The 23,624-nt window shown below is 50.6% G+C and overlaps 10 protein-coding genes across 10 annotated transcripts; 3 read left to right on the top strand and 7 right to left on the bottom strand.

Moving 5' to 3' along the window:
- Nucleotides 1–108: 108 nt before the first annotated feature.
- BDV17DRAFT_41129 (C2 domain protein) lies at nucleotides 109–4,720 on the top strand. Its single transcript, XM_073764497.1, has 5 exons — nucleotides 109–2,259; nucleotides 2,310–2,495; nucleotides 2,548–3,016; nucleotides 3,073–3,657; nucleotides 3,706–4,720. The coding sequence occupies exons 1-5, from the start codon at nucleotides 320–322 to the stop codon at nucleotides 4,594–4,596; spliced, it is 4,071 nt and encodes a 1,356-aa protein (XP_073617391.1). The 5' UTR covers nucleotides 109–319; the 3' UTR covers nucleotides 4,597–4,720.
- Nucleotides 4,721–4,831: 111 nt separating this feature from the next.
- Nucleotides 4,832–5,503, bottom strand: BDV17DRAFT_289780 (Endoribonuclease L-PSP/chorismate mutase-like protein; the record flags this gene model as incomplete). Its single annotated transcript, XM_073761731.1, has 4 exons — nucleotides 4,832–4,978; nucleotides 5,063–5,236; nucleotides 5,366–5,379; nucleotides 5,461–5,503. 4 exons carry the CDS (start codon nucleotides 5,501–5,503, stop codon nucleotides 4,832–4,834), a joined length of 378 nt encoding a protein of 125 aa, XP_073617390.1.
- Nucleotides 5,504–5,713: 210 nt separating this feature from the next.
- BDV17DRAFT_297671 (uncharacterized protein) lies at nucleotides 5,714–8,008 on the bottom strand. The gene is made up of 3 exons (XM_073763534.1): nucleotides 7,523–8,008; nucleotides 6,194–7,476; nucleotides 5,714–6,137 (listed from the first exon to the last, which is right to left on the bottom strand). Exons 1-3 carry the CDS (start codon nucleotides 7,587–7,589, stop codon nucleotides 5,805–5,807), a joined length of 1,683 nt encoding a protein of 560 aa, XP_073617389.1. The 5' UTR covers nucleotides 7,590–8,008; the 3' UTR covers nucleotides 5,714–5,804.
- Nucleotides 8,009–8,304: 296 nt separating this feature from the next.
- BDV17DRAFT_41046 (uncharacterized protein) lies at nucleotides 8,305–10,230 on the bottom strand. The gene is made up of 2 exons (XM_073764496.1): nucleotides 9,849–10,230; nucleotides 8,305–9,659 (listed from the first exon to the last, which is right to left on the bottom strand). The coding sequence occupies exons 1-2, from the start codon at nucleotides 9,996–9,998 to the stop codon at nucleotides 8,385–8,387; spliced, it is 1,425 nt and encodes a 474-aa protein (XP_073617388.1). The 5' UTR covers nucleotides 9,999–10,230; the 3' UTR covers nucleotides 8,305–8,384.
- Nucleotides 10,231–12,238: 2,008 nt separating this feature from the next.
- Nucleotides 12,239–12,933, top strand: BDV17DRAFT_280783 (adenine phosphoribosyltransferase APT1; the record flags this gene model as incomplete). Its single annotated transcript, XM_073759939.1, has 2 exons — nucleotides 12,239–12,725; nucleotides 12,779–12,933. The coding sequence occupies 2 exons, from the start codon at nucleotides 12,239–12,241 to the stop codon at nucleotides 12,931–12,933; spliced, it is 642 nt and encodes a 213-aa protein (XP_073617387.1).
- Nucleotides 12,934–13,341: 408 nt separating this feature from the next.
- BDV17DRAFT_289776 (gamma-glutamylcyclotransferase family protein) lies at nucleotides 13,342–14,151 on the bottom strand (the record flags this gene model as incomplete). Its single annotated transcript, XM_073761730.1, has 1 exon — nucleotides 13,342–14,151. The coding sequence occupies one exon, from the start codon at nucleotides 14,149–14,151 to the stop codon at nucleotides 13,342–13,344; it is 810 nt and encodes a 269-aa protein (XP_073617386.1).
- Nucleotides 14,152–14,497: 346 nt separating this feature from the next.
- BDV17DRAFT_259008 (glycoside hydrolase family 47 protein) lies at nucleotides 14,498–18,125 on the bottom strand. Its single transcript, XM_073757397.1, has 4 exons — nucleotides 17,839–18,125; nucleotides 17,401–17,771; nucleotides 16,778–17,337; nucleotides 14,498–16,723 (listed from the first exon to the last, which is right to left on the bottom strand). The coding sequence occupies exons 1-4, from the start codon at nucleotides 17,964–17,966 to the stop codon at nucleotides 14,519–14,521; spliced, it is 3,264 nt and encodes a 1,087-aa protein (XP_073617385.1). The 5' UTR covers nucleotides 17,967–18,125; the 3' UTR covers nucleotides 14,498–14,518.
- Nucleotides 18,126–18,308: 183 nt separating this feature from the next.
- On the bottom strand, nucleotides 18,309–20,156 carry BDV17DRAFT_259007 (uncharacterized protein). The gene is made up of 3 exons (XM_073757396.1): nucleotides 19,069–20,156; nucleotides 18,704–19,020; nucleotides 18,309–18,650 (listed from the first exon to the last, which is right to left on the bottom strand). The coding sequence occupies exons 1-3, from the start codon at nucleotides 19,445–19,447 to the stop codon at nucleotides 18,456–18,458; spliced, it is 891 nt and encodes a 296-aa protein (XP_073617384.1). The 5' UTR covers nucleotides 19,448–20,156; the 3' UTR covers nucleotides 18,309–18,455.
- Nucleotides 19,737–21,436, bottom strand: BDV17DRAFT_40934 (WD40 repeat domain-containing protein). Its single transcript, XM_073764495.1, has 5 exons — nucleotides 21,190–21,436; nucleotides 21,080–21,125; nucleotides 20,947–21,027; nucleotides 20,134–20,889; nucleotides 19,737–20,078 (listed from the first exon to the last, which is right to left on the bottom strand). The coding sequence occupies exons 1-5, from the start codon at nucleotides 21,331–21,333 to the stop codon at nucleotides 20,026–20,028; spliced, it is 1,080 nt and encodes a 359-aa protein (XP_073617383.1). The 5' UTR covers nucleotides 21,334–21,436; the 3' UTR covers nucleotides 19,737–20,025.
- A 65-nt stretch (nucleotides 21,437–21,501) lies between these two features.
- On the top strand, nucleotides 21,502–23,045 carry BDV17DRAFT_259003 (TRAPP complex core subunit BET3). Its single transcript, XM_073757395.1, has 5 exons — nucleotides 21,502–21,692; nucleotides 21,752–21,760; nucleotides 21,857–22,076; nucleotides 22,137–22,328; nucleotides 22,380–23,045. Exons 1-5 carry the CDS (start codon nucleotides 21,655–21,657, stop codon nucleotides 22,497–22,499), a joined length of 579 nt encoding a protein of 192 aa, XP_073617382.1. The 5' UTR covers nucleotides 21,502–21,654; the 3' UTR covers nucleotides 22,500–23,045.
- Nucleotides 23,046–23,624: the final 579 nt, after the last annotated feature.

Below are 23,624 nucleotides of genomic sequence, written 5' to 3'. Positions count from 1 at the left end.
GGCTAAATTTGAGACATTGGTGAGGAGCTGATTTCTCTTGTTTCAGGCGTTCGGGAGCACCTTGCAACGCAGCGATGATCTGCCGCCGCAAGAACACGCCCCTTTCATCTTCACTTCATCTGCCTTGAATTACGTTCTTTCTCGTTTCATGATCCACAGCCTCTCGTATTTTCAGGCCGAGCGAGAATAATAATCCGAAGCTTTTATAGGTACTCCGCCCAGCTGCGCAAGCTGGTTGTTTGCATCACGACTCTCCCATGGTCCCGCAGCCGCCCCTCGCTATTCGATTGCTGAAGGTTCCAGAAAGCGAACAATCCCTATGTCTACAGGGACTACTCAATCCCGAGGCGTAAACCGGCGGGTTAATAGTATTCAGCATGAAGCTCGCCATTCGCGCAACCAGTCGTTATCTCGCCGACGTACGGTAAGCTCCTCAGCTGCCTACTCTTACGCTCTCCGAACCGCATACCTCGCCCATCTTCTTCATCCGCGCAGTCGTCGTGTTCAAAATGTTCCTGCTCCTCAACAGCAGCGGCCGAAGCGGGCTTCGACATCGTTCCAAGATTTGATGAGCGATTTCTCGCTTATCCGCGATTCCAAAAGCTCCAGATTCCCGCATGGCTTCATATCCGAGCTCGAGAAAAGGTTGACGGGCGTGTTGATGGGAAAGGAGAGGAGGAAAGAGTACCAGGATCCAGTCGTCATTCGAACCTTTGCTGCATTCCTGAATGCCTTGAAGGACAGTACGTTCAAAAAGCGGATGGAGAAAGATCGGCGCGCGGAAGACCTCGTTCTCATCTTCTACTCCAATGCAACCAAGGAGCTAAGCAAGGGCAAGGACGCAGATGATGACAGTTGGAGGCTCATGGTAGATAGACATGTCGCGCTCTTTGTGCGTCTGTTTGCGCTTATATTGAAAAGTCACGACTGGGCAAAAGAACGGCCAGAGCTCACAAATCGATTGTCGGTCCTGGAGACTAAGCTTCTGTCGCAGGATCAAGATCTCATGCAGGCAACCGGTCCGTCTACGGTCGAAGTCCTCACACCCGTGAGTTATGATGTGAAGGATATGCCTCTCGTGCAGCATGTTGCCAAGATATTCAATGTGGGCCTCTCCCAGGTACAGTCCGATATTGATGGCCACCGGGGAGTATGGACTGAACAGGCGGCGCTTAAAGATCTCAAAACCTATCAAACTCATCTGAGTCTCAAAACTGGAAACACTCTCTCCGCGGATGATTTCGAGGATGAGGACGCATATGAAGCTTGGAGGAAGAATGAGGGACCGGACCTATCCCAGATGATGCTGGCCATTATACAATCTAATCCTGGGCTCGCTAAGAACACGCCCGGTGGTGGCATTCCCCAGTTCAACGCAGGTGCCGCGGACCACCATGCTGAACCGACTCCTGGAGACTTATCGCGAGCGAGTACCGGCCGGCCCATATCGTACGTGATCGACCAGCCTGTGGATATAAGCTCACTGTCGTTTGATGATGACAAAGAAGAATCCGACACATACACATTCATACCGCCAGATCCAAGGTCGGTTTATGGCACAATTCTAGCTCAAGCCCTAAGTTATGACTTGAAAGATCGGGACCTCGAGGCTACGCAAGCTACATCAGACGTGCCATCGTTGAAGCTGTTTTCAAAGCAATCGACAGAGATGTTGAACGAGATTTGTCTTCGCTGGAGGATTCCCGCGTATTCGAGGATCGTCCTCTTTCTGGACGTCGTACGGTCAAAGTTCGTGGACAACGAGATTGACCTTAACACTCTAGACGGTGCCTTTACCTTTGTCAAGGAGGTGCCATCTTCAGAGGGGAAGAAGCGCAGCAGCTTTGTTTCATCAGTACTGTTCGACAGGCACAGGTGGACCGTGCATGACAGACTGATGATGCGCCAAATACTGTCTTCTCTTCATGAGGCCATTCTACGGGAGCTGTATGATGTGATGATGGATTGTTACGAGGCGAAACCTCGTCCAATTGGTCCAACAATGTACGTTTTGGAGAATCATATCCAGCTTGATCCCGACTATTCGGAGGACGAGAGTGATATAGACCGCTTCCGTTCATATGTTCAGGACGGTCTGGCACAGAAAGCAACCGAGAAATATCAGAGCATTCTGAGTCAAGAAGTTCCAGTCGAGCCGGAGGAGTGGGAGCTAGATCATGTCATTCAGCTTTGTGATGCGGTCACTAAGCATTCAGAGAAGATCCGTAAACGTTATCGGAAGAATCCAGAGATCATGGGGTATGGTCACTCGTTACTATGTACAAGAAGACTCGCTGACATTCTCACAGGGTCAATCCTCACGAGATATTGCTGGCAAATACACTGGTCATTTTTGCTGAGGACATCCACCAGTTGATGGTACGCATCATAGAACTGGAGAAAACGAGAGAAGAAGAGCTTGACATGAATGATGCTTTCCATCTTTACAAACAATTATCTGCTGTGCGCGAACATTTCGCGAACGCACTTCCTGAGTAAGACTCTTCCTGCAAACCAATATATATGGGCACTGACGAACAATACTAGCGTCCCGTTCCCCTTTCATATCGAGGATGTCTTGGAAGACTTTGTTTGGAGGTGGATACGTCTTACTGATAAGAAAATCATGGAGTGGGTTGAGCAAGCAATCCGACAAGACGGTTTCACAGTCAACGATGGTGACTCGATGGGCGCAGTCGCCGAAGACGCTAGACACAGCGTGTCTGTGATTGATATATTCCGCTCGTTCAACCAAATAATTGAACAAATGATAGAGCTCAATTGGGCTGACGATTTCCAATACGCCAAGTTCATGACCGCAATGTCCAAATCGATTGGCGGAGCCGTGGCGATTTATTGCGAAGCAGTGGAGAAGATGTTCGCAAAAGAGATGGACAGGCTTTCTCCAGACCAAGAGGCGGCTCTCAACCAAACGACACAGGAAAAGCTGATGCAATTCGCAAAGGAGGCGTGGACTAACAAAGAAAAGATTGAACCCTTCCAGTTCTTCCCTCAGGTAAGTTTGGTGATCCGTATGGTCTTATTGTTGACACAGCTAATCTGTTTTCATAGTCTTTGGTCAAGCTGAATAACGTCGAATATGCTCTCACCCAACTCGACAGGCTCGAGCGAGAGGTCAACGTTGACGGTTGTGCAGAAGCAATTGCCCGGCACAGCCCTCCCCAGCTGCAGAAAATTCGGAAGTCGACTACATATGTTTTTACCATCAAGGTCGTCGAGGCGGAAGACCTGAAGGCCTGCGACATGAACGGTGGAAGCGACCCGTACGTTGTCCTGGCGGACGAATATCAGAAGCGAATCGCGAAGACGCGCATTATCTACAATAACCTTAACCCGCGTTGGGATGATACAGTGGACATCACGACTCAAGGCCCCCTTAACATTATCGCCACGATCTGGGACTGGGATGCAGTGGGCGACCACGATTATGTCGGTCGTACATCAATAAAGCTAGATCCCGTTCATTTCAGTGATTTCCTACCGAGAGAATACTGGCTAGACTTGGATACTCAAGGCAGACTCTTGCTCCGAGTAAGCATGGAGGGAGAACGTGACGACATCCAATTCTACTTTGGTAAAGCATTTCGAACTTTGAAGCGCACAGAGAGAGACATGACACGGAAAATTACGGAGAAAGTGAGTTGTAAACTATCAAAGTGCAGGTTGGTTACTAACAAATATCAGTTGACTTCGTACATCAACCACTGCTTGTCTCGGCGGACTTTGAGGTCATTGCTATCTCGAGGTATCGGTTCCACGGTATCCAACTTCCTCAATCGGAATCGCGCTCAACAATCCACTGCTGCGCCTTCAGGTGCAGATGTTGAAAACGCCTTGACACCTCTTTTCGATTACTTTAACGCCAATTTTGCAATAATGGCCGAGACACTGACACCTGAAGCCATGAAAATGGTCATGGCACGCCTGTGGAAGGAAGTCTTAGCCACAATCGAGAGTCTGCTCGTGCCTCCCCTCTCAGACAAACCATCTCATCAAAAGCCCCTCACGATGCAAGAAGTCGAAATCGTCTCGCGCTGGCTCGTGCTCCTCCTCAACTTCTTCCACGCCCCAGACGAAGAAACAGGCGAAGCTGCCGGTGTTTCCATCGACATCCTGAAATCTCCCAAGTACCACGAGATTCAAAGTCTCAATTTCTTCTACTTCGAACCAACCGATACTCTCATCCGCACTTCAGAGCGGATGGCCTCCGCAACTATCTCACGGCAACAAGCCCAACGCAACCGGGCCTCTGCACCACCTAATATCGGTCTTGGAGGCCACGCCAGCGTCCTTGGTCTCCCCGGTGGCCGTCGCGCCAAGAGCGTCATGACCTCGCGGAACCTAGGCACAATGAAGAAGGCAAAGGCCGAGAAATGGCGCGAGGCACAGGCTGACCCGAACGACGACATGATTCTGCGAATCCTCCGCATGCGGCCAGAAGCTGCTGGGTATCTTCGGGACCGCAGTCGACAGAAAGAGCGACTTGCAGCGGCAGCAGCTGCGGATGCTATTGTCAAACAAAGTCTGATGGCCGGTGCTGGAGGGCGGATGCCTGGTACCTTAGGACGTCGATAAATTTGAATCTCTTTTTTTTTTTTTCCCTTGTTCGTTGATCTACTGCGTATGTTTGTGTCTGTTTGTCTACAGCATGGATACCGATTGATGATTTGCGTTGTTTATTTGATGATGTGGATAACGGCGAATTTGCAGTATATCATATAATGATAATTCTTAAATCACCAATATTCTTCTAGCGTAGGATATCCATTTGGAGCTGCCTTTGCCATGTTCATCCATTTTGTATAGTTGCTTACGCCAGAGCAATGCACTCAATCTCAACGGGAACACCCTTAGGCAGCTGCTTGGCGGCAATGCAAGACCGAGCAGGCTTGTGGGTGAAGAACTTCTCGTACTGCGCATTCATCTCGGCGAAGTTGGCCATATCATCGAGGAAGACCTATCAACCAGCCAACCTACCATCAGCCATTCCGCTAAATAACATACCCCAGGAACCAGTAGAGAATAACAGGGTAGGACTCACATTAACACGAATTATCTTGCTAACAGAGGACCCAGCCTCCTCGAGGATAGCAGCGATGTTGTCACAGCAAGCCTGGGTCTTGGTCTTGATGTCGCCCTCAACGAGGTTACCGTTCTTGTCAGCGGGGATCTGGCCCGAGAGGAAGATCTGGCCATTGGCCTTGACGGCTTGAGACTGTTCTGCTTTAGTATATGGGAAGTATAGGTGTAAGTCGCGGTTGGTCTGGGGTTTGTGGTTTGTTGTTTATTGTATGCGGGGTAGGAGCTGGAGCTGCATAGAAGGGAGGGGTATGGCGGGACGTACGTAGGGGCCGACGGCTGGACAGATAGTTAGCTTTCGTCGTCAAGTATGGATATCATATGCGTCTTCTGAAAGCTGAATTATAGAAGGTGACTCACGGGGGCAAGCGTTGGGTGTGAAAATGTTGGTAAGGTCAGACATTGTGGCTTTTTGGAGGGGCAATTGGACACAAGGAGAGAGACGACAACGGACTGAGGATGTGAGAAGAGGACGAGAGAGTGATAGCAGACGAGGCGAGATCTTGAGCATGGATATACAGAGGTTATAAGCTTGAGAGGAAGTGGATGTATTCCGCGGGAAAGTTGGAGGGGAAGCACAACCTCCAAGGTCACCACCCCACTTTCCTTACTCCGACAACGGATCTCCAACACTACTTGCCATCAGCCATGAAAAAGTCTTGATTCTAGTTCTACAAACAATTGCTAACATATGTCCTAGGCAACTACAACTTAGCTGTCTGGGTCTCCTTTTTCACCAGATCACGCAGTTCCCGGCGCAGGATCTTCCCACTGGGACTCTTTGGAATGGCCTCCATAAAGACAACCCCACCACGGAGCTGCTTGTAATGCGCCAGATGGTCCTTGACGAAGGCCTTGACCTGGTTTTCGTTGATCTTTGTCTTATCTGCCACGATGTACGCGCGTGGAACCTCGTTGCCCGAGCCATCCGGTTCCTGGACGCCAATAACAGCTGCGTCGAAGATAAGAGGGTGCGAGATGAGATGGGCTTCGAGTTCGGCCGGGGCAATTTGAAGGCCTTTGTATTTGATGAGTTCCTGATTTGTCAGTAAGGTCTCAAACTCATAGTCACACAGTAATGAGTTAAACCTACCTTCTTCCGGTCGACGATGTAGAACAGGCCGTCCCGACGCAGACCGATGTCTCCAGATTTGAACCAGCCGTCTTCGGTGAACGCTTCCTTGGTGGCTTGGGGATTTCCAAAATACCCCGTGGTGACGACAGGTCCTTTGACCAGGAACTCGCCTTCTTTACCCTCCTCAACATCCTTTCCGTCCTCGTCGACGATTCGCAGACGCATGTTGGGATAAAGACGACTGACACTACCAGTGAGTTCTTCTGTATCCCATGGCATGCCCGTTGTTGATCCAGTTGTTTCACTTAGCCCCCAGGTCTGGTTGATCAAGCACCCGAGCTTCTTCTGCGCCTTCTGCTGCAGGTCCGCGCCCATGGGAGCGGCGCCAGAGTATGCGCGACGCAGGGTTTTGAACTGATCTGTCACGGCAGGGCTGAGGGAGATCAGCAGATAGATTGGAGGTACGGTGAAGAAGAAGGTGATCTCCAGTTTCTTGTTATATTCCAAGAACTTGGGGAAATCGAACTTCTCCATCCAGAATACCGTGCCACCTGAAGCGGCAGGGTTGGCAAAGTAACCTTGACACCCCGCAACATGGGCAGTGGGGAGATGCGCCAACGTGCGGTATGGGTGACTATAGTCTGGTTCTGTCTGTCGTCTTTTCGCAATATACTCCTTGTCGAAAAAAACAGGAACCAAGGCCTCGGCGACAATGTTCAAATGCGAGATGTTGACGCCTTTTGGGACACCAGTCGTGCCACTTGAATACAGTAGGCATATCAATGATTGCTCCAGCTTCTTTGGATCTGTTATTCGCTCCCAATCTAACACTTCGGATGGCTTCAAAGCATCAAGGTAGTTCTGGCCTGTGGCGGCATTCTGAAGCACGCGCTCATGGCCCATACTCCGCAGTATCAAAACTCGGTTTTCTGGAATACCGGCACCTTTTGCCGCTTTGAGCACCACCTCCTTGGATTCCGGCCCTGAGATAATCAACCGACTGCCTCCTTGGCGGACCTGTCTCTCCAACTCAGACGCAGTGGCAGTCGAAGAAGCGGCGCTCCAGACACCACCTGCCGCTATAACCCCATAGAAGACAGTCGGCAGCAGCACCTGGCCTCCGCTAACTCCGACAACCACATCCTTTCCCGAGCCGTTGCTTCCAACACCAAAGTGGTGGTGCAGGATATATGCGATCTGGCGGGTAAGGAGACGCGTCTGCGCTTTGGTTATTGCGTTCGAGGGATCCGCTGCCTCAGCATGAAGAATTGTGCTTTCTGTACTTCCGGGGATCGGTGATTCTACTGATGTTAGTCGATAGGCAGAGGAAAGCGTGCTTGAACATACCAAAAAGAAGCGTCAGCAAATCAATGTTGGGAAACTCGTAATCCTTGTCAGGGAGATAGACCACCATCTTTATGACCCTGTAAGTCTAGCAACAACTTATACTCTTTCCAGCTATCTGCGGTAGAATGTGCGGGGACGAATATGCAGCTTCGCAAGGATGGTCGCGGCGCGGGAGTGAGGTCCTCAGATCAGATCAGAACAAAAGCAAAAACAAAATAAGTAACAAACCCGGAGGATTTAAGACAAGAGCAGTCTTCTTCAAGCCGTCTTGAACAGTCACATCCTGATTTACATTCTATTTACTACGCCAGTCCACACCAGCGGCACCGGCTTCCCGTAGACCCTCACCCGAGGTTTCTCGGCTGCGGAGAAATGCCCCAGTTGCACATGCGGGGTTATACTTCCCAGTCAGTTACCAGGTGGCTCGCTTACCTCGCTAGAAAGAGCAGCATTGCAGGGATGATTGATTCTCTATTAGTATTGTTCTAAAATAATTGGTCCTTTGATGGTCAATCACATCGCAAAGAGCCCGGCAGCTGGTTGGGGGTTCCTCGGTTGGGTCTACTTGAAGAGCTGGAAGGGTGCGGTTCGTGACTATTCATGGCTTATGCATGCTGTGCTCGGACTTTTGAAATTGTATGATCGGCGACGAGTTCAAAGGATTCTCCAATTAATGAGGGGTCCAAATTATACTAGACATTGATGATAGAGCATATATGTACTGTGTCATGAAGACCAATTGGCTCAAAAACAAAAGTGCCCATGCCTGAACGCCGCGCTGCTGTGAAATGAAGTGAAAACGCTGACAATCTCGGCCGCCGGATGATAATCATGATAATACAATTAAACAAAAGGGATATTGTTATTTGTTGCTGTTGACTCCCTGGTTCGCCAGCTGTTGCATAAATGCCGCAGTTTGTTCCGGAGAGAACCCAAAGAACACCGGCCCATTGAATACAACGCTAGCATTCGGATTAGCGGTCGGAGCCTTTGGTGGCTCGCCTGTCCGCTTCTCTCCCTTCGTGTGTATTGCATCGGAAGGCTCAGCCGGTTCTTCGTTGCGGACTGTCTCGGTTTCGATGGCTGGATGGTCTGGAGGCGGCGCGCCTCCGCCGTGACCGAACGGACAGCGGCCCTTTGGCGCGGGCTTGGGTGCATCGTCAAATGGTTTGTTGGGACCGCCGGGAGCCGCTGGTGGTTGTGCAGCAAATTCGAATGCTGGTGCTGGTGGTGGAAGAGGAACGTGAATACCCCAAGGCCTGCTCGGTGATTCCCCAACACGAACTTCTCGCAGAGGTCGGTCGAAATGGCCTTTTCGCTCCTCGTCGTTTTCAGCGTCTCCCTCGCCTGGAGTCTGGGGTTTGACGTCCTCCGCCCACTTTTCCACGCGCTCCACCGAGGAACTGCCGGTTCGCGAGCTGCGGCCAGGGAGAAAAGCTTGATGCTTCTCGGATAGCCCTCGGATCATGTTAGTGAGATTGCCGTATTTCGCGTCCATTGCCTGAGTGCTGTTGGAATAACGCTTGACACATATCGCATGGCTTCTAGGAATTTCGTGTTTGTGCCGCTCCACATAATCGGCCATTTCTTCCGGACTATGCTGGTCCAAAAACCTAATAGGACAGCGAGAAGCAGGACAGCGAGCATTCGAAGAGCGTGCAGAGGCAGAGGGAGCTAGACTTGACCGTCTTTCCAGCTGCTGCTCCTCTTTGATAGGGTCTAAGTGCTGGTAAGCGCAGGTATCGCCATTCTGGGCCGGCAAAGCCGTTTCGATACCGTTGACCCCATTTTCAGAGGACAACCTTGGAGACTTCGAGAAGGGACAGCGCAAACTTCCACGCGTGCCCTTGGTAGTGAAGTCTCTTTCTAACGAGCCAGCTCTTGTTGCAACCTCGCCGGTTGATCCATCATCATCAGCGTTGAGAAACGATTTGTATATTCCCAACCCCTCTGTTATGGCAGAAAGACTCGAATCTCCTACGTTTCCAGACTCTGAAAGATCTTTTACTACATCCAAGGGATTTAGGTTTGGTTTTGGAGGGTTGCCGAAATCGACACCACGCCCAAGGATTCTCTCCGAGACGATCTTGGTATGCGGATCGAGTCCTTCGACGGATCGGTTTGCTAGCTTGAGATACTTTTGCAAAGTCAGCAATGAATAGCGAAAGGTTTGAAGCAAAAACAAAAAAGAAAAAAAAGTCTCATCAGATAATACATGTTATATCCGTCATCGTCACATGGACTCCTGATCTAGAGCTAATCAAGTTCTCTCATCACTTGAGACATGGGGCAGGTATGGTTCGAGGAAGGGAAGGGTTGAAAGTACCTCATCATGGGCATATTCCAGCCGCTGTTGGAGGAGTTTCTCCTTAGAGCTGAGTTGTTGAATAGTCAGTAGTAAAGCTTCGAAAGCTCGGGCCAAGATTTTCAACTGTCGGTCCGACTGCGAATCGGCAGCGAGAGCAGGAGACATCATGCAGGAGCAGCAATGAGGTTACGAGGCAGAGAATAATAGTTCATCTGCTGAGGATTTGAAGCACTTCCGCGGAAGGCAGAAGCGCAGTAGAAGAAACATGAAGCCGTCATACGACGGGATGAGCAAAGAAGCCGAAAGCTTCACTGTTTTCGGTGCCTTAAATAATCGCCTTCCGTAAGCGAGCTGGCCCGTGCGCTCACGTGATATCATCGCAACTATATGGTTCGTGAGCTTCGATTCTGAACGCCAGCTCGTCCGCTTAGAAAATGGATGAGAGGTTGAATAGAGATCTATACTCGGGGGCAGTTCATTTGCACGCATACAGATTGCTCAGGTGGATGACCAGCATATACTATCCGTCAAACTTCTCGCATTTCATGCATGTACTCTGTATGTATAGAACCCTGCAACGGACTACTCTGTAGATCAGAGTAGAGGTGCAGATCGAGTCGCAAAAGGCATTGATGAAATCATTGAACATGCAGCAGAAAAAGCAACGGTTCGACTTGGCAGATTGGCGGCTAAAAGTGACAGATCTGGAGATTGGGTTCTGCATCTCCAACTTAAGCAGCTATGCCGAACAGGAATCGTATATGCTGTCATCGGAAGCTCCCGGGGAAAAAGGAAAATTAGTGGGTACAAGTCAGTGTTGTTCCTGGACCCATTCTTGCATAAAACGCAATTGTAATGACGCCCTATCTAGGCGCCTGTCGCGGCCAACTGAACACCTTGAATACCTGTCGTTGACGGGGCATTTGGAGACTTTGCGCACTGATCCGTGACATCGTGGGTCATTCCACATAGCTGTTTTAAATTGAATATTTGTACAGTATGCGCGCGAAGCGATGGGCCATAGCACATTGTGGGGTATGGATGTTGAAAGTCTGAGCATTCGGAGGATGCGACTGCGCCAATGCTTGTTATCAGGTTCGAAGCAACGCACAGGCGTCGGGGTACCGTATACATATGCAAAGGGGGTGTTTTAGCACCCTAGCGTAGGATAGCTGTAGATTGCCAGGTAAGTAGACAAATGACATACATTTACATGGCTTGGGCCTGCATATGCTGTGCATGCTCGTGGATGAGGGCAGCGGTGAGTCTGCACGACCCCCCGCCATTGACCCCGCGAGAGGAATCGGCGAAATATTCGTTCTTATGTTTGCCTCACAGCTTCCGAGACTGGGGTGTCACAGAAGGCCAGGCTGGTGCAAACGGCCCATAGAGCAACGGTCAATTAAGCAACGAGCACATAGAAATGTGGCGGGCCATAAGGGCAAGAGAATAATATCCCACGTTGGGGCCGAGTACCTTCGGACTGTATCCATCGTACTGTCCAATACGGGGCGTACGATATAGCACCCCCCAGGCCATAGCCTTAGCTCGTACCAAACCTTAGTTCGGGCCGCGAATCCCTTTCAGACGGGGAAGCGGGAAAGTCTTCTAGACGGGTCGAACGCAGCTCATCGAGTCGAATGGCTTGAAACATGGCGCAGGCTGCAGCAGGCCGTAGGCACCAGATGGGACTTTCAACGGCAAACAACTTGAGACAAGTGGCGAGCGGCGACAAGGAGAATTATCCGCTAGTAGGATGGATTCGCACCATTTCACCTTGCATTGACGATCGGTGGTGTCATTGATCCACAGGACGGTGAAGGGAGCATATCTGCAGTTAATATGAACTAAGGAAGTTAATTAACCGCTAACCCTCAAGGGATCGAGAATGGAAGTCGAGTCAGCAAAGAGAAGGCGAAGTGGGCTTGTTTAAAACAACGTCGAGAACTAGTATTGTTCCTCGACGGAAGCACGAGTTGGAGGGGTGGAGGGGAAAGACATCGGCGGTGGGCTGATGATAGGATTCTAGACTCGATTGCGAAGTCATGGCGTATTTCAGTATCATACGGCGACGAAATGGAAGGGATTGAATTGTGCATCGACCAGGATAAAGAGCAGAATATAGCAATGGGAGCTCGGAGTATTAAAAGTCAACAAGGAGGGGTAAAGATTGTACAAATGGTTGGTGGTGGTCAAGTTGTTGCAGGGAGCAGTTGGTAATGGCAGTGGTACTAATCGCTGTACTCTGTAATTTTGTATGGAAATTTGTACGTTCAGATCTTCAGGTTTTTTTCTTCCCCTCTGCTTATCACAAAAACTATTTCTACCTTTGCATATCTTCCCACCCCTCCCCTCTACCTTTGTTCTCTCTTTTCTCTTCTTCTCCTTCTTCCTCTCTTCTTTTCATCATGTCCCAACAACCCGCCTCCATCCCCGATGCCTCCTCCACCACCCAAGTCGCCGGACACCCCTCCTCCGCTTCCTCCCGCGCCGCCGAACTCACCGATCTTAAGGTAAAGCTGCGCGCTGCCCTGCGCCAGTTCCCTGATTTCCCGTCCCCCGGCATTCTCTTCGAAGACATTCTCCCTATTTTCGCCGACCACTCCACGCACGAAGCCCTCATCCGCTGCCTCGAGCTCCACGTCCTCGAAACTCACGCGGATGTCAAGCCCGATGTTATCGTCGGCCTGGAGGCCCGAGGCTTCCTCATGGGCCCTAGTCTCGCTCTAAGGCTCGGCGCCAGCTTCGTGCCTGTCCGCAAGCAGGGCAAGCTTCCCGGCCCTTGTGAAACCCAGGGTTATCAGAAGGAATATGGCGAGGACTTCTTCCAGATGCAGGCCGATGCTATCAAGCCCAGCCAGAAGGTGCTCGTGATTGACGACATCATCGCAACTGGTACGTTCTCTACTTCTAGCTTCATTTTGACACTTTCACTAACTCTGCCTTAGGTGGCTCGGCTTATGCGGCGGGAGAACTCATCAAGAAGATGGGCGGCGAACTCCAGGGCTTCATCTTCCTGCTCGAACTCGAATTCCTCCATGGACGGGACAAGCTTCCTGCTCCAGTCTACACTTTGCTTTCTGGCCAGGAAATGAAAGCATAAATGATATCTTACGGTCTTCACTTTTAGTCGAATGAAGTCAATGGCTTCCCGAATAAAAGCAATCCATACGGTCTCGGTCTTGCGTCGCTCGTGCCTTATCTACAACGACCAAATCCCGCCGGGAGGCTCAATCCTGAGTGGAGTGGCAGTTGAGAACTGCAACCGATAGACTGCATTTTTTAGACGAATCACGACCCGCGGGCGGCCTGAAAGAGGACGTGATATGCCTTGTTTGGGGAATCTACAAGGGCATCTGTTTTTTCTTATTTTTAGCTTCTTAGTCACTATAGACTTTTTGATTTCCAAATATACCATGTATAGCAATACCAAATCAATCCTCTTGACCCGCTTCATGACAGACATCCATCATCATATAATATATATACTTCTAGTCTATGTAAGATCCATCTACTCCGGAATAGCCCTCCTCATAACCTCAACCGCCCAATCCTCCGGAAACCCAATCGAAACAGCCTCCCTAATCGCCCTATTCATCCTAGGCACATACTCATCATTCGGCCTCGCAACCCTGACCCGGTTCTCATCAACATAAACTAAAACCCTCACCTCCCCACCAACCCCCTCAAACCCATTCCTCCCCCGATACCCCCCATCCAACCACTCCACCACCCTCGCCCCAACATACCACTTATTATAGTTGCCCACGCCCTGGTCATCGGGCCGTACCGACGTGGGAACTTTATCCTCCTCCCTCGACGGCCCAGCAGCATGATCGACACCCTCGTACCCATCTAGTATCCTCTCATCCTCAGAACTCATCTCATACAACACCCCGTATACACCTCCGTTAGGTATACTCTTCGACACCGACTCAGGTACATCATCCCCCTCGTCAATCTCCGGTCCAACTCGGAGCCCCTGCGGCGGTACAACATTCGCATACCCGAATTGACAGATCAGCCAGCGCCAGGAGTCCAGCGCGGCGATTGCAACGGGGTGCGCGGAGAGACTGGGATCGTGCGTGCAGCGGATGCGCATCTGCGTGGGGGAGAGGTTTGAGCCGTAGGCGAAGTAGAGGTATTTTGGTTTTGTCTTGACTGGATTTTGCGTTGTGGTTGTGGTGATTTCTTGGCGGACGTGGGGGTTCGAGTTCGAATTTGCGGGGGAGGGGTCGATTGCTCCCGGGACGGTTATTGTCGTGGTTATTGTTGTTGTTGGGACGGTGGGGTCCTGGTTTGGGTCTTGTTCGAGGTGCATTTTGCCTTTTTTGACTCTGGTCTGGTGTCTGGTACTGCTTGTAGAGGTAGAGAAGTGAAGGTAGTTTTTCTCAGTTCTAGCGAACGTAGGAAGAGAGGCAACCTTGGAGACGGGAGCAGCATATGTACCTTATATAAGGTACGAGCAGTGGAGAGCGCAAGTGGAGTCCGAGGTTGAGCCGAACCGATGGCAAATCGAACGTGCAAATTGTGAATCCAAAAAGCAGCCTGGACCTGACCCGATCCCTGGTTACACTCCGGAGACGCATGATCAAGGTACGGAGTATGTATAAGATTTGTGGGGCACAACCAATTATGCCCTGACCAACTCTATCATGACGACTATCTACAAATTGTATTTATGTAGTCTATACGATGATTAAATTACTGATCGGGACGCCCTGCGACCACATCGAGTACCGTCTTTTGATGCCCACCCCCTTCGTCCGGCGCAGGAGCTCGTATGTCTCTTCGCCACCACCAACAAGCACCATGCTGAGCAGATGTCGTCGAGGTATTCCGCCGGCCGTCATCTGCATCTCGTCTAGTTGTGGGCGTGCAAGATATGGCTCTGCGAGCATCGCAGCGACGCCCAGTCCGAGCTGCTGCTGGCTTTCCAGGTGTTCCTCCTCGTCGTAGGAGACAACGATGACAAGTTTCAGCGCACTCCCCGACGGTGGGTATGCCGCTATGTTTCGGAGTTTCTGCGAAAAGGTACATCCCCCGCGCTTGATTACGAGGACATGGTGAGACTGTGCGATATCGCGGTGAATGCGCTGATCGCAGAGGTCGCCTGCCATGTAGATACCAGTCCAGGGAAGTTGAGGTTGCGATTTGTCGCCTTTTATCGACATCAGAGACGTATCATCCACATCTGGGAGCGGACCCGAGCCTAGCCCCGTAGCTACTGCTGCCGGGATTGGAAGCCGGGTGGGGCGGGGCTTCTCAGTAGACGGTGACGGCGTGTAGAGCTCTTCTCGCAGTAACGATGAGACAGAGCTGACTAGCGATGACAGAACGTCCCTCATGCTCGAGGTAGATGCGTCTAGTGCTCCAGCGGCTATACTATGGTCTGTGGATGCGCCAGCATTGATGATCCGCTGCTGTCCTCCACTTGCAGCCGCAGCAGGTTCTCGACCATCATCAGAATCATTTCGTCGGCTAAGGCCTTCTGGAAGAACTTCAACGACCAGGTCAATCATCGCGGCATCGCGCATCCGTGTAAAGTTCGGATCCCCGGTATCTAGGACATCAAATGTGATCTCCCGCAGGAGGTATACCTTCTCATCCTTTCCCAGCGGTACGCCATTGACGACCTGCACTCGAAATTCACTACCTTCTCCACTGAGAGCCGGTGCGTCCTTGATCATGCTCATGCGCACGCCACCAATGTTCTTGACAAGAATCCCATCTTGCGTCCGCTGAAGTGAACCTGGCCCATGGCCCATTCCGGGTATAGTTGGGAATGATATGTCTAGGGTAGGGCGAACGGTCATGAGCGAGCTTGTTGCATTGAATGGCACCAATTCTGGCGGTAAGGTCCAGGGGAAAAATGTATAGTTGCTTGGCGAAGTCAAATCAGCAATCGTAACCCCGGGTCGAGCCTTTGCAGGCTCTTCCAAATGCCCTTCAGGCGGTCCTCGATTTGGCATTAAGTCCAGCCTAGCTAGATTTGCGGCGTGGAAAACATCTGGACGAGCAGCGGTTGACGACAATCCAAATGTTGGGGGCAAAGGTGCGGTCGGGCAGACGGCTTCGTCTACAAGCTCATTCTCATATTCAGGCGACGCCTGCCTTTTGCGAGGATGCTGGCTTGAATACGTGCTTTTCGGAACAACAAGCGGGTGGCCCTCGGTCGTGAACACGAATGGCCGATCCAGGTGGTTCAAGGGATGTTCTGGGTGATACAGCAAGAACATGTACTTTGCTGTCTCCCCGAGGAAGAAACTCTCCATGCGATCACTCAACTCCCCGTTGCGGACGTCTTGGAGCCCGGCCCAGCCGCACTCGGTCCAGCAACGCCGTTTGAGATCTCGCAGCACCATTTCACCAACGTGCAGATACCATGGATCTTTGGTAGCCTGGTAGAGGTAATATGTCGACTCAATGAACTCAGGCCGTCCACCGTACCATCCGAGGTTACCCTCAACATTTCCTGTGGCAACATTCCATCTTTCAGGAAGCCCAGAGAAACGGTTCCATACGGCCGTCGTGAGAAGATGGATTCCTATCGCCTCATCCAACTCCCCCGCTAATGAGAGAAGCCCCGGATAGAAGGCGCTCAGGCTGTCAATCCAGAATGCCCGCGTGGCGCCGGTAAAGATATCACCTTGGATCAAGTGTGGATGTTGATAACCTTCTCCTCGGTAGAGGTGATGCCTGATTGACGCGTGTGAGTCCTCCCATACTTGCCGAAAAGCCTTTGGAGAATGCTCGTACTCGCTAAGCGGAAGGAAGTAATCGTCGAGAACATGCCAAGGGCTGCTGTTGTCGTACTCTGGATGCTCCCCGGAGGAAAGCAAGACATATGACTTGAACGCGTACTCGAAGAAGCTATCAATTCCAGCGCCAATCTGTCCAATCCAATGTTAGCTTGGAATGCGAATATATGCTGGCAAGTGACTTACGCCAGTGAAAGGGGCAACCCAATTGCCAGACTCGGCGTCAATGCCAGCGCCAATTAGACCAATATCACTTCTGCGCTGCCAAACAGCCCAAAAAGCCCGTTTAGCCAGGTCCTCGTAACGACCATCTCCAGTCAGTCTGCTCAAAACAGTAAATTCCAATACAAGACTGCCTGCGCCTGCGCTGCAAGTCTCCGTGACCTCTGGTGATGAGGCCGCACATACATCAGTTTCTCTTCCATCACACGAAGGCACAGTATCAGCGTTTAACGGCGAGTTGGCGTAGAATGGCTGCTGATGTACCCCATACCGTAGGTTTACTCGGGGATAAGGAAGGCCGGTGTCGGTATAAAACGCCGGCAGGATGCGATTCGCTAGGTCAACAGCAAGCCGGAGGAATTGACCATCGTACACGAATCCATTACCCCAGCTGATTCCTGTTCTATCGCGCGCGAAGGAGGCCTTGTCCCAGGCTTTTGCGTAGTCTGCCTCTGCCGAGGGAGGCTTGTACCCAGTAACAGGAAGGTCACCGACAGCGAAAAGATGCGAGCTTAGCAGCCCACCTATGAATTTAACGTTAGAGTACGCATTGATTGGTTCAAAAAACAAGAAAGCCAGCCGCGTACCCAGTCCTCGAATGACCGTCTCAAAAACCTGGACCTTGCTATCTATATCGAATCCTCGACTGCGCTCGCCCTGTGCTGCTGGTCCACTCGAGCCATCCCCATATAGCCTCACAAAGTCCTTGACTCCATCTTGGAAGTATCCCCATGCTCGTTGTCCTTCCTCGGGGCTCGATGACAAGATCGCCAGGGTCGACAAGCTATCGATCAAGGTGAGGGAGTAGTTTCCCAGGACGTCATTGAGCTCGGCGTGTCCTGGGTTCATCCGGTCGCGGACAAGCGGTTTGCACGAAAGAGGACGGAGTTCATCTTCGGGGAAGGCATGCTCGAGGTAGTTCTCGAATCCGTGGTAGAACATATGCTCCGTCTCGGTCCTAAATTCCAGACAATGAGTTAGCGATATGCGGCAAGAGACCAACACCCGCAATCTGATTCTCTCACCTGAGGCCTCTAATTTGATCAGAGCTCATGCCCTGCGCGGCTGGAATCCATAGCGACAGAATGAAGAGCGTGCACAGTATCCATGCTGAACAGACGGACATCTGTGGCCTCCCGCATCCTGAGCGCATTACCGCAGAAGCGAACCGGCCGCAGACGGCATGGGAGTGCGGCGACGACGGGTTCTGGGATTATGCTGATCGCGTCTGTACACTGGCGTCTTGCTCGAGTTTCAGCCAGAGTTGCTAGTGGTGCCGATACAAAATAGCCTGTTGGAGGGAGCAAGACGCACGTGAGAAGGGTCCGAAGACGAGATCGCCCGCCCCCTATCTTATCGCATACAACAACATTATTGATCGATAGCACAACACGCAACAAATCAATTCATTGCGTGTTTACTCGATGTAACAATGATTTTTTAGTGAATTGAATACGAGTGAGAAAAGTGGACAACTTCTGCGTAGACTACAGATATTCAGAATTCACAATTGACACGAAAGCCGATGTACTCTTGCCTTCGCCAGACTCGCAAAATGTCTCTAAAGATAAAGCTATTCTGATAAAGAACGTTGCAGCGTTTCGCTTAAAGAAAGTGAGAAGTGGTCGCAATGGCTCAGAGACTACCGCCGGGTGTACTCGGTGAATGACCGCGGTTGCGCTTCAACTACATACTCGACGCCGTCATCGGACATGTACGTTGGCGGCCGCCGTCCAGAAGTCTTGCGGCGTAGACTCTGCTCGCCACTCTCAATATCCGTATCAGTAGGCGGTTGGTTGTCAACACGCTGCCAGTAAAGCAGGTCGGGGTTGAGCCTCTATATTTGAATCAGCGACGCGGTTTACCGTCAATGGTGACACAGTCGCTTACCACACTGCTTCTCCATACACCATAGGCTGGCGGCGGAACTGCGATTCTCACGGCGGCAGCGTGGCGGCCTCTGGTGAAGCGTTCCTCATCACCTGCCATGGTAACATGAATTGGCTGTTCTGGTCGAGCATAGCCAGCAACTCCCGCCATCTCCAATGGTGGTAAAGCATTGCCAGCATGATTCGGAAACTGATATACCGCTACGATGAAGCGGCAAAGCGTATGGCACCATATAACGCCCAGTGTCAGAAGTATGAAGGTCAACACAATATATAGCCATGGTCCTCGAATAGCGCGGATGACGACAAAGGAGACATCTGTGGTTGTTAGCGCGGAAAAGAGGACCCAGTCGAAAGATGACCTACAGGTAGCGAGGTTTATCAGGAGCAGCACTGTAGACAACACCAGATTGAACAGCTTCCATTGAATATTTCGATCATCCAAAGTCGAGGCGCAAGTCCGAGCACGGGGTGAAGTTTGTGCTTGATCGTTCCCTGCGCCCTCGCTCGATTGGCTATCCGAGAGAGGGGCAATAAGTTGAGAACTGCAGGCTTGGTCATGGTCTCTGGCCGGAATGGTAGATGAATCGATTGAAGGAGTGCTGGCGGTGTTCTGAGCGGCTTGTGACGACATGGGAGAGCTTGATACCTCTGAAATCGGCAACAGCAACATCCAACGAAATCGCCTCTTGTATCCGATCTGGAGTCGGAGTGATTTTCTATATGTTAGTAATTCAATATTCATAAAGCAAAGTTGCAATCATGCGCGGTCGGTTGCTGTACAAGGGTTAGTGTTGTGGTATCGAGCGCTTGGGAAGGTGCGTCTGGCTGTAGATATCAGCGGCAGCCATGGCCGAAGATTACGGTAACAGCGATGGCTTGTAGGACATAGATAGGCGTTGGTAGTACTTTATTTATAAGTAGTTTCGGAGTCCAAAATCCCCATCCAGTAAATATACACAGGAGCAGAAGTCGAGACCCGCAGTTTCGCTAATAGAACATCCTGGGGATTCAGACGACCTGTACTCAATATCAATGCATTCCAAGCCCAAAAAGCAGACCTAGCTCATATCAAGAGTAAGCTGTGCCTTAGTGCAGAACGTAAGCTTTCCATCCAGGAAATGTAATTGACTCTTTTCTCTCGAGCACATCTTCACGTCGAACATCGGGCGGGTCAAGCTGGAGTTTGAGCACCTCGATTCACATGGCGCTGGTCGACTTATTCCCCCAGTCTTGCTTGATATCAAAGAATAGCCGTTTTTTGGAATTGAATTATGGACATTAGAGGCAATCCCCTGGGCAAGTCCTGCCACCAAGGCATGATCATTTACCCAATTCGCCCAACATCAAATTTCGGTCAGATGATGCAGAAACAACTAATGATGTTAGTCAGCCCCCAATACATCTGATACTCCCAGAAATCCAACTTACTGATAGGCTCATTGTTTGGTGTGAATCGCACGTCGTTCACAGTGCCCTTGTGACCCGGCAGCTTATACAAAAGCTTTCCAGTCTTAAAGTCCCAGACGACAACACTTCTATCGCCGCTTCCTGCTGCGATCTTATCACCGGCTGGATTCCAACTGGCGCGAATGAGGTTCCTTTCCAACCCTACTGGGGCACCATCATACGTCCGGATGTGTCGGTTTGTCGGCGCAAAAGGTCGAATATCCCAAGTGCGTACCGTTGAGTCGAATGAGTTTGACAAAAGAGTTTGTGAGTCTGGTGAAATCTCGAGAGAAGTGATCGTGTCCATATGTCCGGCCATCGAATAAACTATAGCTTTCTTGCGAATGTCCCATACGTGGATGGTGTTGTCGATGCCTCCGCTAAAGATCTCATTTCCAGCTTCAGACTGTGCCACGGCAGTGATTGGTAGCTCAGTTACGAGATAGTCCATGGCCTCTTTCTGCCGGGGGTCCCAGATTCCTATTGTGCCATCATCACTGGCGCTAATCAACATTTCTTGGCCTCTTTTGCTTATTTCGAGACAGTTTATAACCTCTTCGTGACCAATGTAGCGTCGTATTCTCTGGCCAGACTCTATATCCCAGCTTGCGAGTGTCATATCAGCCGATGCGGAAAATATCGTCTTGGAGTCTCGGGACCATTGCAGGTCAAGAACTGCGCCTTTGTGACCGGATAAAATGCCGTAGTTGTCGCATTGACCATACGTATTCCAGAGCACTGTTGCCCATTCCCAGTTAGCCAATGCTTGAACTTATGTCCTGATCCTTTACGTACATATAGATCGATCTATTGAGCCTGATGCAATGTGTTGAGCTGTCGGATCAAATCGAACGCTGAAAATCTCCCCAGAATGGCCTAATCTTTACAATTAGCATGAATACTCCGTACCGTGCATATTCAACCTCACCTGTCAGCTCCATGATGGGCGCATCAAGACCACTCGTTCGGGGTACCTGTGGTTGAGGTCAGAGGCAGCACCTGTGTGGATAATCGCAATTAAAACTGAGGTTTGCATACTGCTTGTGCAAGAGTTCCATCCTGCGCTGAGCTTTTGACGATTGCTGTGCCATCATTGAGTCCAGCATCGGACTTCTTTCGCTTCACAACCAATTGGCTGGATGAGCCAAAGGCCGCTTGGGCCGGTCGTTTCTCCCCAGACATTATGAGAAAGCGCACGATGTCAAATGAGGAATGTAACAGCAAGGGCTCGTTTCTCGGATATTGAAGCTTGTGCAGACACTGATCATGAAATACCGCGATCAAGGAAAACGCGGCTGCGAAGGAGCCTTGGTCCCGGGCGGTGTCCAGTTTGGCCAGACGCTAGGCGCGGCTGCCGCTGGCCAGGTCTCCAAGCGCGCAAAGCTCCGCCTTCACCCCAGCTTTAGCGGGGTTCCATTGTCAATTCAATCAGTGCACGGCGACCCTCTGATATTGTATTTTGTTGAATCTAGCCCGTGGAGGTCACGAACAAGAGCTCCGAATATGTCGTCCTCAACAAAAGCCTCGAGGATCGGAGAAGAGTGAGCAGTTGATCTCCTGGTGTTGGATTGAGCAGCCTGCTAACACGTCTATTCATCAGACTATGGAAGTCAGTAAGCTGAAAGCCACCGCTCATCGTCTGGATTTCGGAGACATCGTGGGCCGCCTGCAACGATCAGACGCTAACACACGTCGATTCTCCCAGAACGAAGATCGATAAGGTTAATGCGGAATTGGTGACTTTGACTTACGGGACAATTGTCTCGCAATTATGCCATGACTACGATTCCAACTACCACGAGGTCAACAAGCAGCTGGAGAAAATGGGTTATAACATCGGAATGCGGCTCATTGAGGACTTCTTGGCAAAGTCGAATGCTGGCCGGTGTGCCAACTTTCGCGAGACGGCGGACATGATCGCCAAGGTACGCTATCCGTTGGCTTAATACAGTGTTGATTATCTCGGTGATACTGATTGGTACCAGGTCGGATTCAAGATATTTTTGAACATCACGCCAACGGTGACGAATTGGACCAGCGACAACAATCAGTTTTCTCTTATCTTTGATGAGAACCCCTTAGCGGACTTTGTGGAGCTGCCCGATGACGGCCGAGCGCAAGACGAGTTATGGTTCTCAAATATATTGTGCGGTGTGCTTCGAGGCGCTCTGGAAATGGTAAGTTTATGGAACTTGCCGCTCGCCACGCTTACACTAACTTTCATCTAGGTTCAAATGCAGATTGAGGCGCACTTCGTCAGCGATATCCTACGCGGCGACGATACAACGGAAATGCGAGTATCACTCGTAAGATATATCGAGGACGAAATGCCGCCAGAAGAAGATTGATTGCGGCGTCCATTGTCGGTTGATTCATGGCGTCTGGTGTTCGGATTTCGCTATATCGGTCTTATTTATGCCACTGGTGCTGTCTAATATCATAGAAAATACAGTTCATCGTGCCGATTGAGATCCCGGTAACAGGTCTGCCTTGTTTTGTGGGTAGACCCAGACTCCTCGCTAACTCAAACGACGGAAGGATGCAACCGCCCCATGGCTGAAATGTCATCTGAATATACTCCATATCGCGATGAGTACTCACTACATATGGCACGTCTCGTCCATAAGGTCTACGCGCCACTCCTCGAAAGCATGAGGGTTCAATGTCTTGCGCTGATTAGGGCTTCTTTCGCCGACTGTTTGAATAGGTATACTCACTTCGTAGTTCGGTCTAGGAAAATGCTGAATTTGCTTGAATACGGAACAAAATATGTTTGCATGGGCATGGAATCGAAACTTGTAGGTTGCTATGGTTGTTTTCGATCATGGATATATATCCCAAACTTTAACTTCTGATTGTCGTGCTTACCAACATTATGGCTTGGTATGATCAGTCTTGTTCCTTTGCCTGGTAATGCCATTGTAAAATTGACCTTATGCGGCCCCGACCTTGCGAACAGAGGGATAAGGCTAGAGTTAAATCTAGTACTCTGGCAGGGGTTCTGATGACAGCAGGGCCGACACCGTATGGAGCTAGATGATCGCCTCCTTGAAGTTAATAATAACCTAATATTGGTTTTGGAGCGCTTAGTGATCAGCCCGATTGGAGACATCCCGGGGTATGAGACTCGGGAGATATTGAGCCATGTCAGGTTAACCTTAGTCTGTTAGATAGAAATATTTTCAAGACTATCGAGCTGTCCAATTGCACCTCTATCTAAATTTCCACTACAAAAGACAAGAAGTGATCGCACAGTGCCCATCCTCCAGTCTATAGTTGAGGTGCCAGGGGAGCCACGTGATACACTAAGCCTGGAATGGACAAGATATCCACTTGGTGCTGGAAATTACGCACCGCAAGAGACCCTGAGTGTAACAACTGATGCATCGACTTGCGATCAGTCCATCTGTTTAGAGCCGTTTCTTCATCTTTATGTTCCAGTCTGCCGGAAATCGACAATTTCTACCATCTCT

The sequence above is a fragment of the Aspergillus undulatus genome, assembly GCF_047715775.1.
Source record: "Aspergillus undulatus strain CBS 261.88 unplaced genomic scaffold BDV17scaffold_14, whole genome shotgun sequence".
In the NCBI taxonomy this organism is placed as follows: Eukaryota; Fungi; Ascomycota; class Eurotiomycetes; order Eurotiales; family Aspergillaceae; genus Aspergillus; species Aspergillus undulatus.
Note: the sequence above shows the minus strand (reverse complement) of the source record. Positions and strands in the feature narration are given on the sequence as shown.

Excerpts from the sequence above, each read along its gene's own strand:
- BDV17DRAFT_41129 (XM_073764497.1), top strand. The coding sequence starts at position 320 with ATGTCTACAGGGACTACTCAATCCCGAGGCGTAAACCGGCGGGTTAAT. Across the intron at positions 3,017-3,072 it reads CCTTCCAGTTCTTCCCTCAG|TCTTTGGTCAAGCTGAATAA; the intron begins GTAAGTTTGGTG and ends CTGTTTTCATAG. Across the intron at positions 3,658-3,705 it reads CACGGAAAATTACGGAGAAA|TTGACTTCGTACATCAACCA; the intron begins GTGAGTTGTAAA and ends AACAAATATCAG.
- BDV17DRAFT_297671 (XM_073763534.1), bottom strand. The coding sequence starts at position 7,589 with ATGGTGGTCTATCTCCCTGACAAGGATTACGAGTTTCCCAACATTGAT. Across the intron at positions 7,477-7,522 it reads TTTGCTGACGCTTCTTTTTG|AATCACCGATCCCCGGAAGT; the intron begins GTATGTTCAAGC and ends TAACATCAGTAG. Across the intron at positions 6,138-6,193 it reads ACATCGTCGACCGGAAGAAG|GAACTCATCAAATACAAAGG; the intron begins GTAGGTTTAACT and ends CTGACAAATCAG.
- BDV17DRAFT_41046 (XM_073764496.1), bottom strand. The coding sequence starts at position 9,998 with ATGATGTCTCCTGCTCTCGCTGCCGATTCGCAGTCGGACCGACAGTTG. Across the intron at positions 9,660-9,848 it reads TGGAATATGCCCATGATGAG|TATCTCAAGCTAGCAAACCG; the intron begins GTACTTTCAACC and ends ACTTTGCAAAAG.
- BDV17DRAFT_259008 (XM_073757397.1), bottom strand. The coding sequence starts at position 17,966 with ATGCGCTCAGGATGCGGGAGGCCACAGATGTCCGTCTGTTCAGCATGG. Across the intron at positions 17,338-17,400 it reads GACGGTCATTCGAGGACTGG|GTGGGCTGCTAAGCTCGCAT; the intron begins GTACGCGGCTGG and ends TTAAATTCATAG. Across the intron at positions 16,724-16,777 it reads GGGTTGCCCCTTTCACTGGC|ATTGGCGCTGGAATTGATAG; the intron begins GTAAGTCACTTG and ends TGGATTGGACAG.
- BDV17DRAFT_259007 (XM_073757396.1), bottom strand. The coding sequence starts at position 19,447 with ATGAATATTGAATTACTAACATATAGAAAATCACTCCGACTCCAGATC. Across the intron at positions 19,021-19,068 it reads CCTGATAAACCTCGCTACCT|ATGTCTCCTTTGTCGTCATC; the intron begins GTAGGTCATCTT and ends TAACAACCACAG. Across the intron at positions 18,651-18,703 it reads GTGTATGGAGAAGCAGTGTG|AGGCTCAACCCCGACCTGCT; the intron begins GTAAGCGACTGT and ends ATTCAAATATAG.
- BDV17DRAFT_40934 (XM_073764495.1), bottom strand. The coding sequence starts at position 21,333 with ATGTCTGGGGAGAAACGACCGGCCCAAGCGGCCTTTGGCTCATCCAGC. Across the intron at positions 21,126-21,189 it reads ATGGAACTCTTGCACAAGCA|GTACCCCGAACGAGTGGTCT; the intron begins GTATGCAAACCT and ends CCTCAACCACAG. Across the intron at positions 21,028-21,079 it reads GCCCATCATGGAGCTGACAG|GCCATTCTGGGGAGATTTTC; the intron begins GTGAGGTTGAAT and ends TGTAAAGATTAG.
- BDV17DRAFT_259003 (XM_073757395.1), top strand. The coding sequence starts at position 21,655 with ATGTCGTCCTCAACAAAAGCCTCGAGGATCGGAGAAGA. Across the intron at positions 22,077-22,136 it reads CGGCGGACATGATCGCCAAG|GTCGGATTCAAGATATTTTT; the intron begins GTACGCTATCCG and ends GATTGGTACCAG. Across the intron at positions 22,329-22,379 it reads TTCGAGGCGCTCTGGAAATG|GTTCAAATGCAGATTGAGGC; the intron begins GTAAGTTTATGG and ends ACTTTCATCTAG.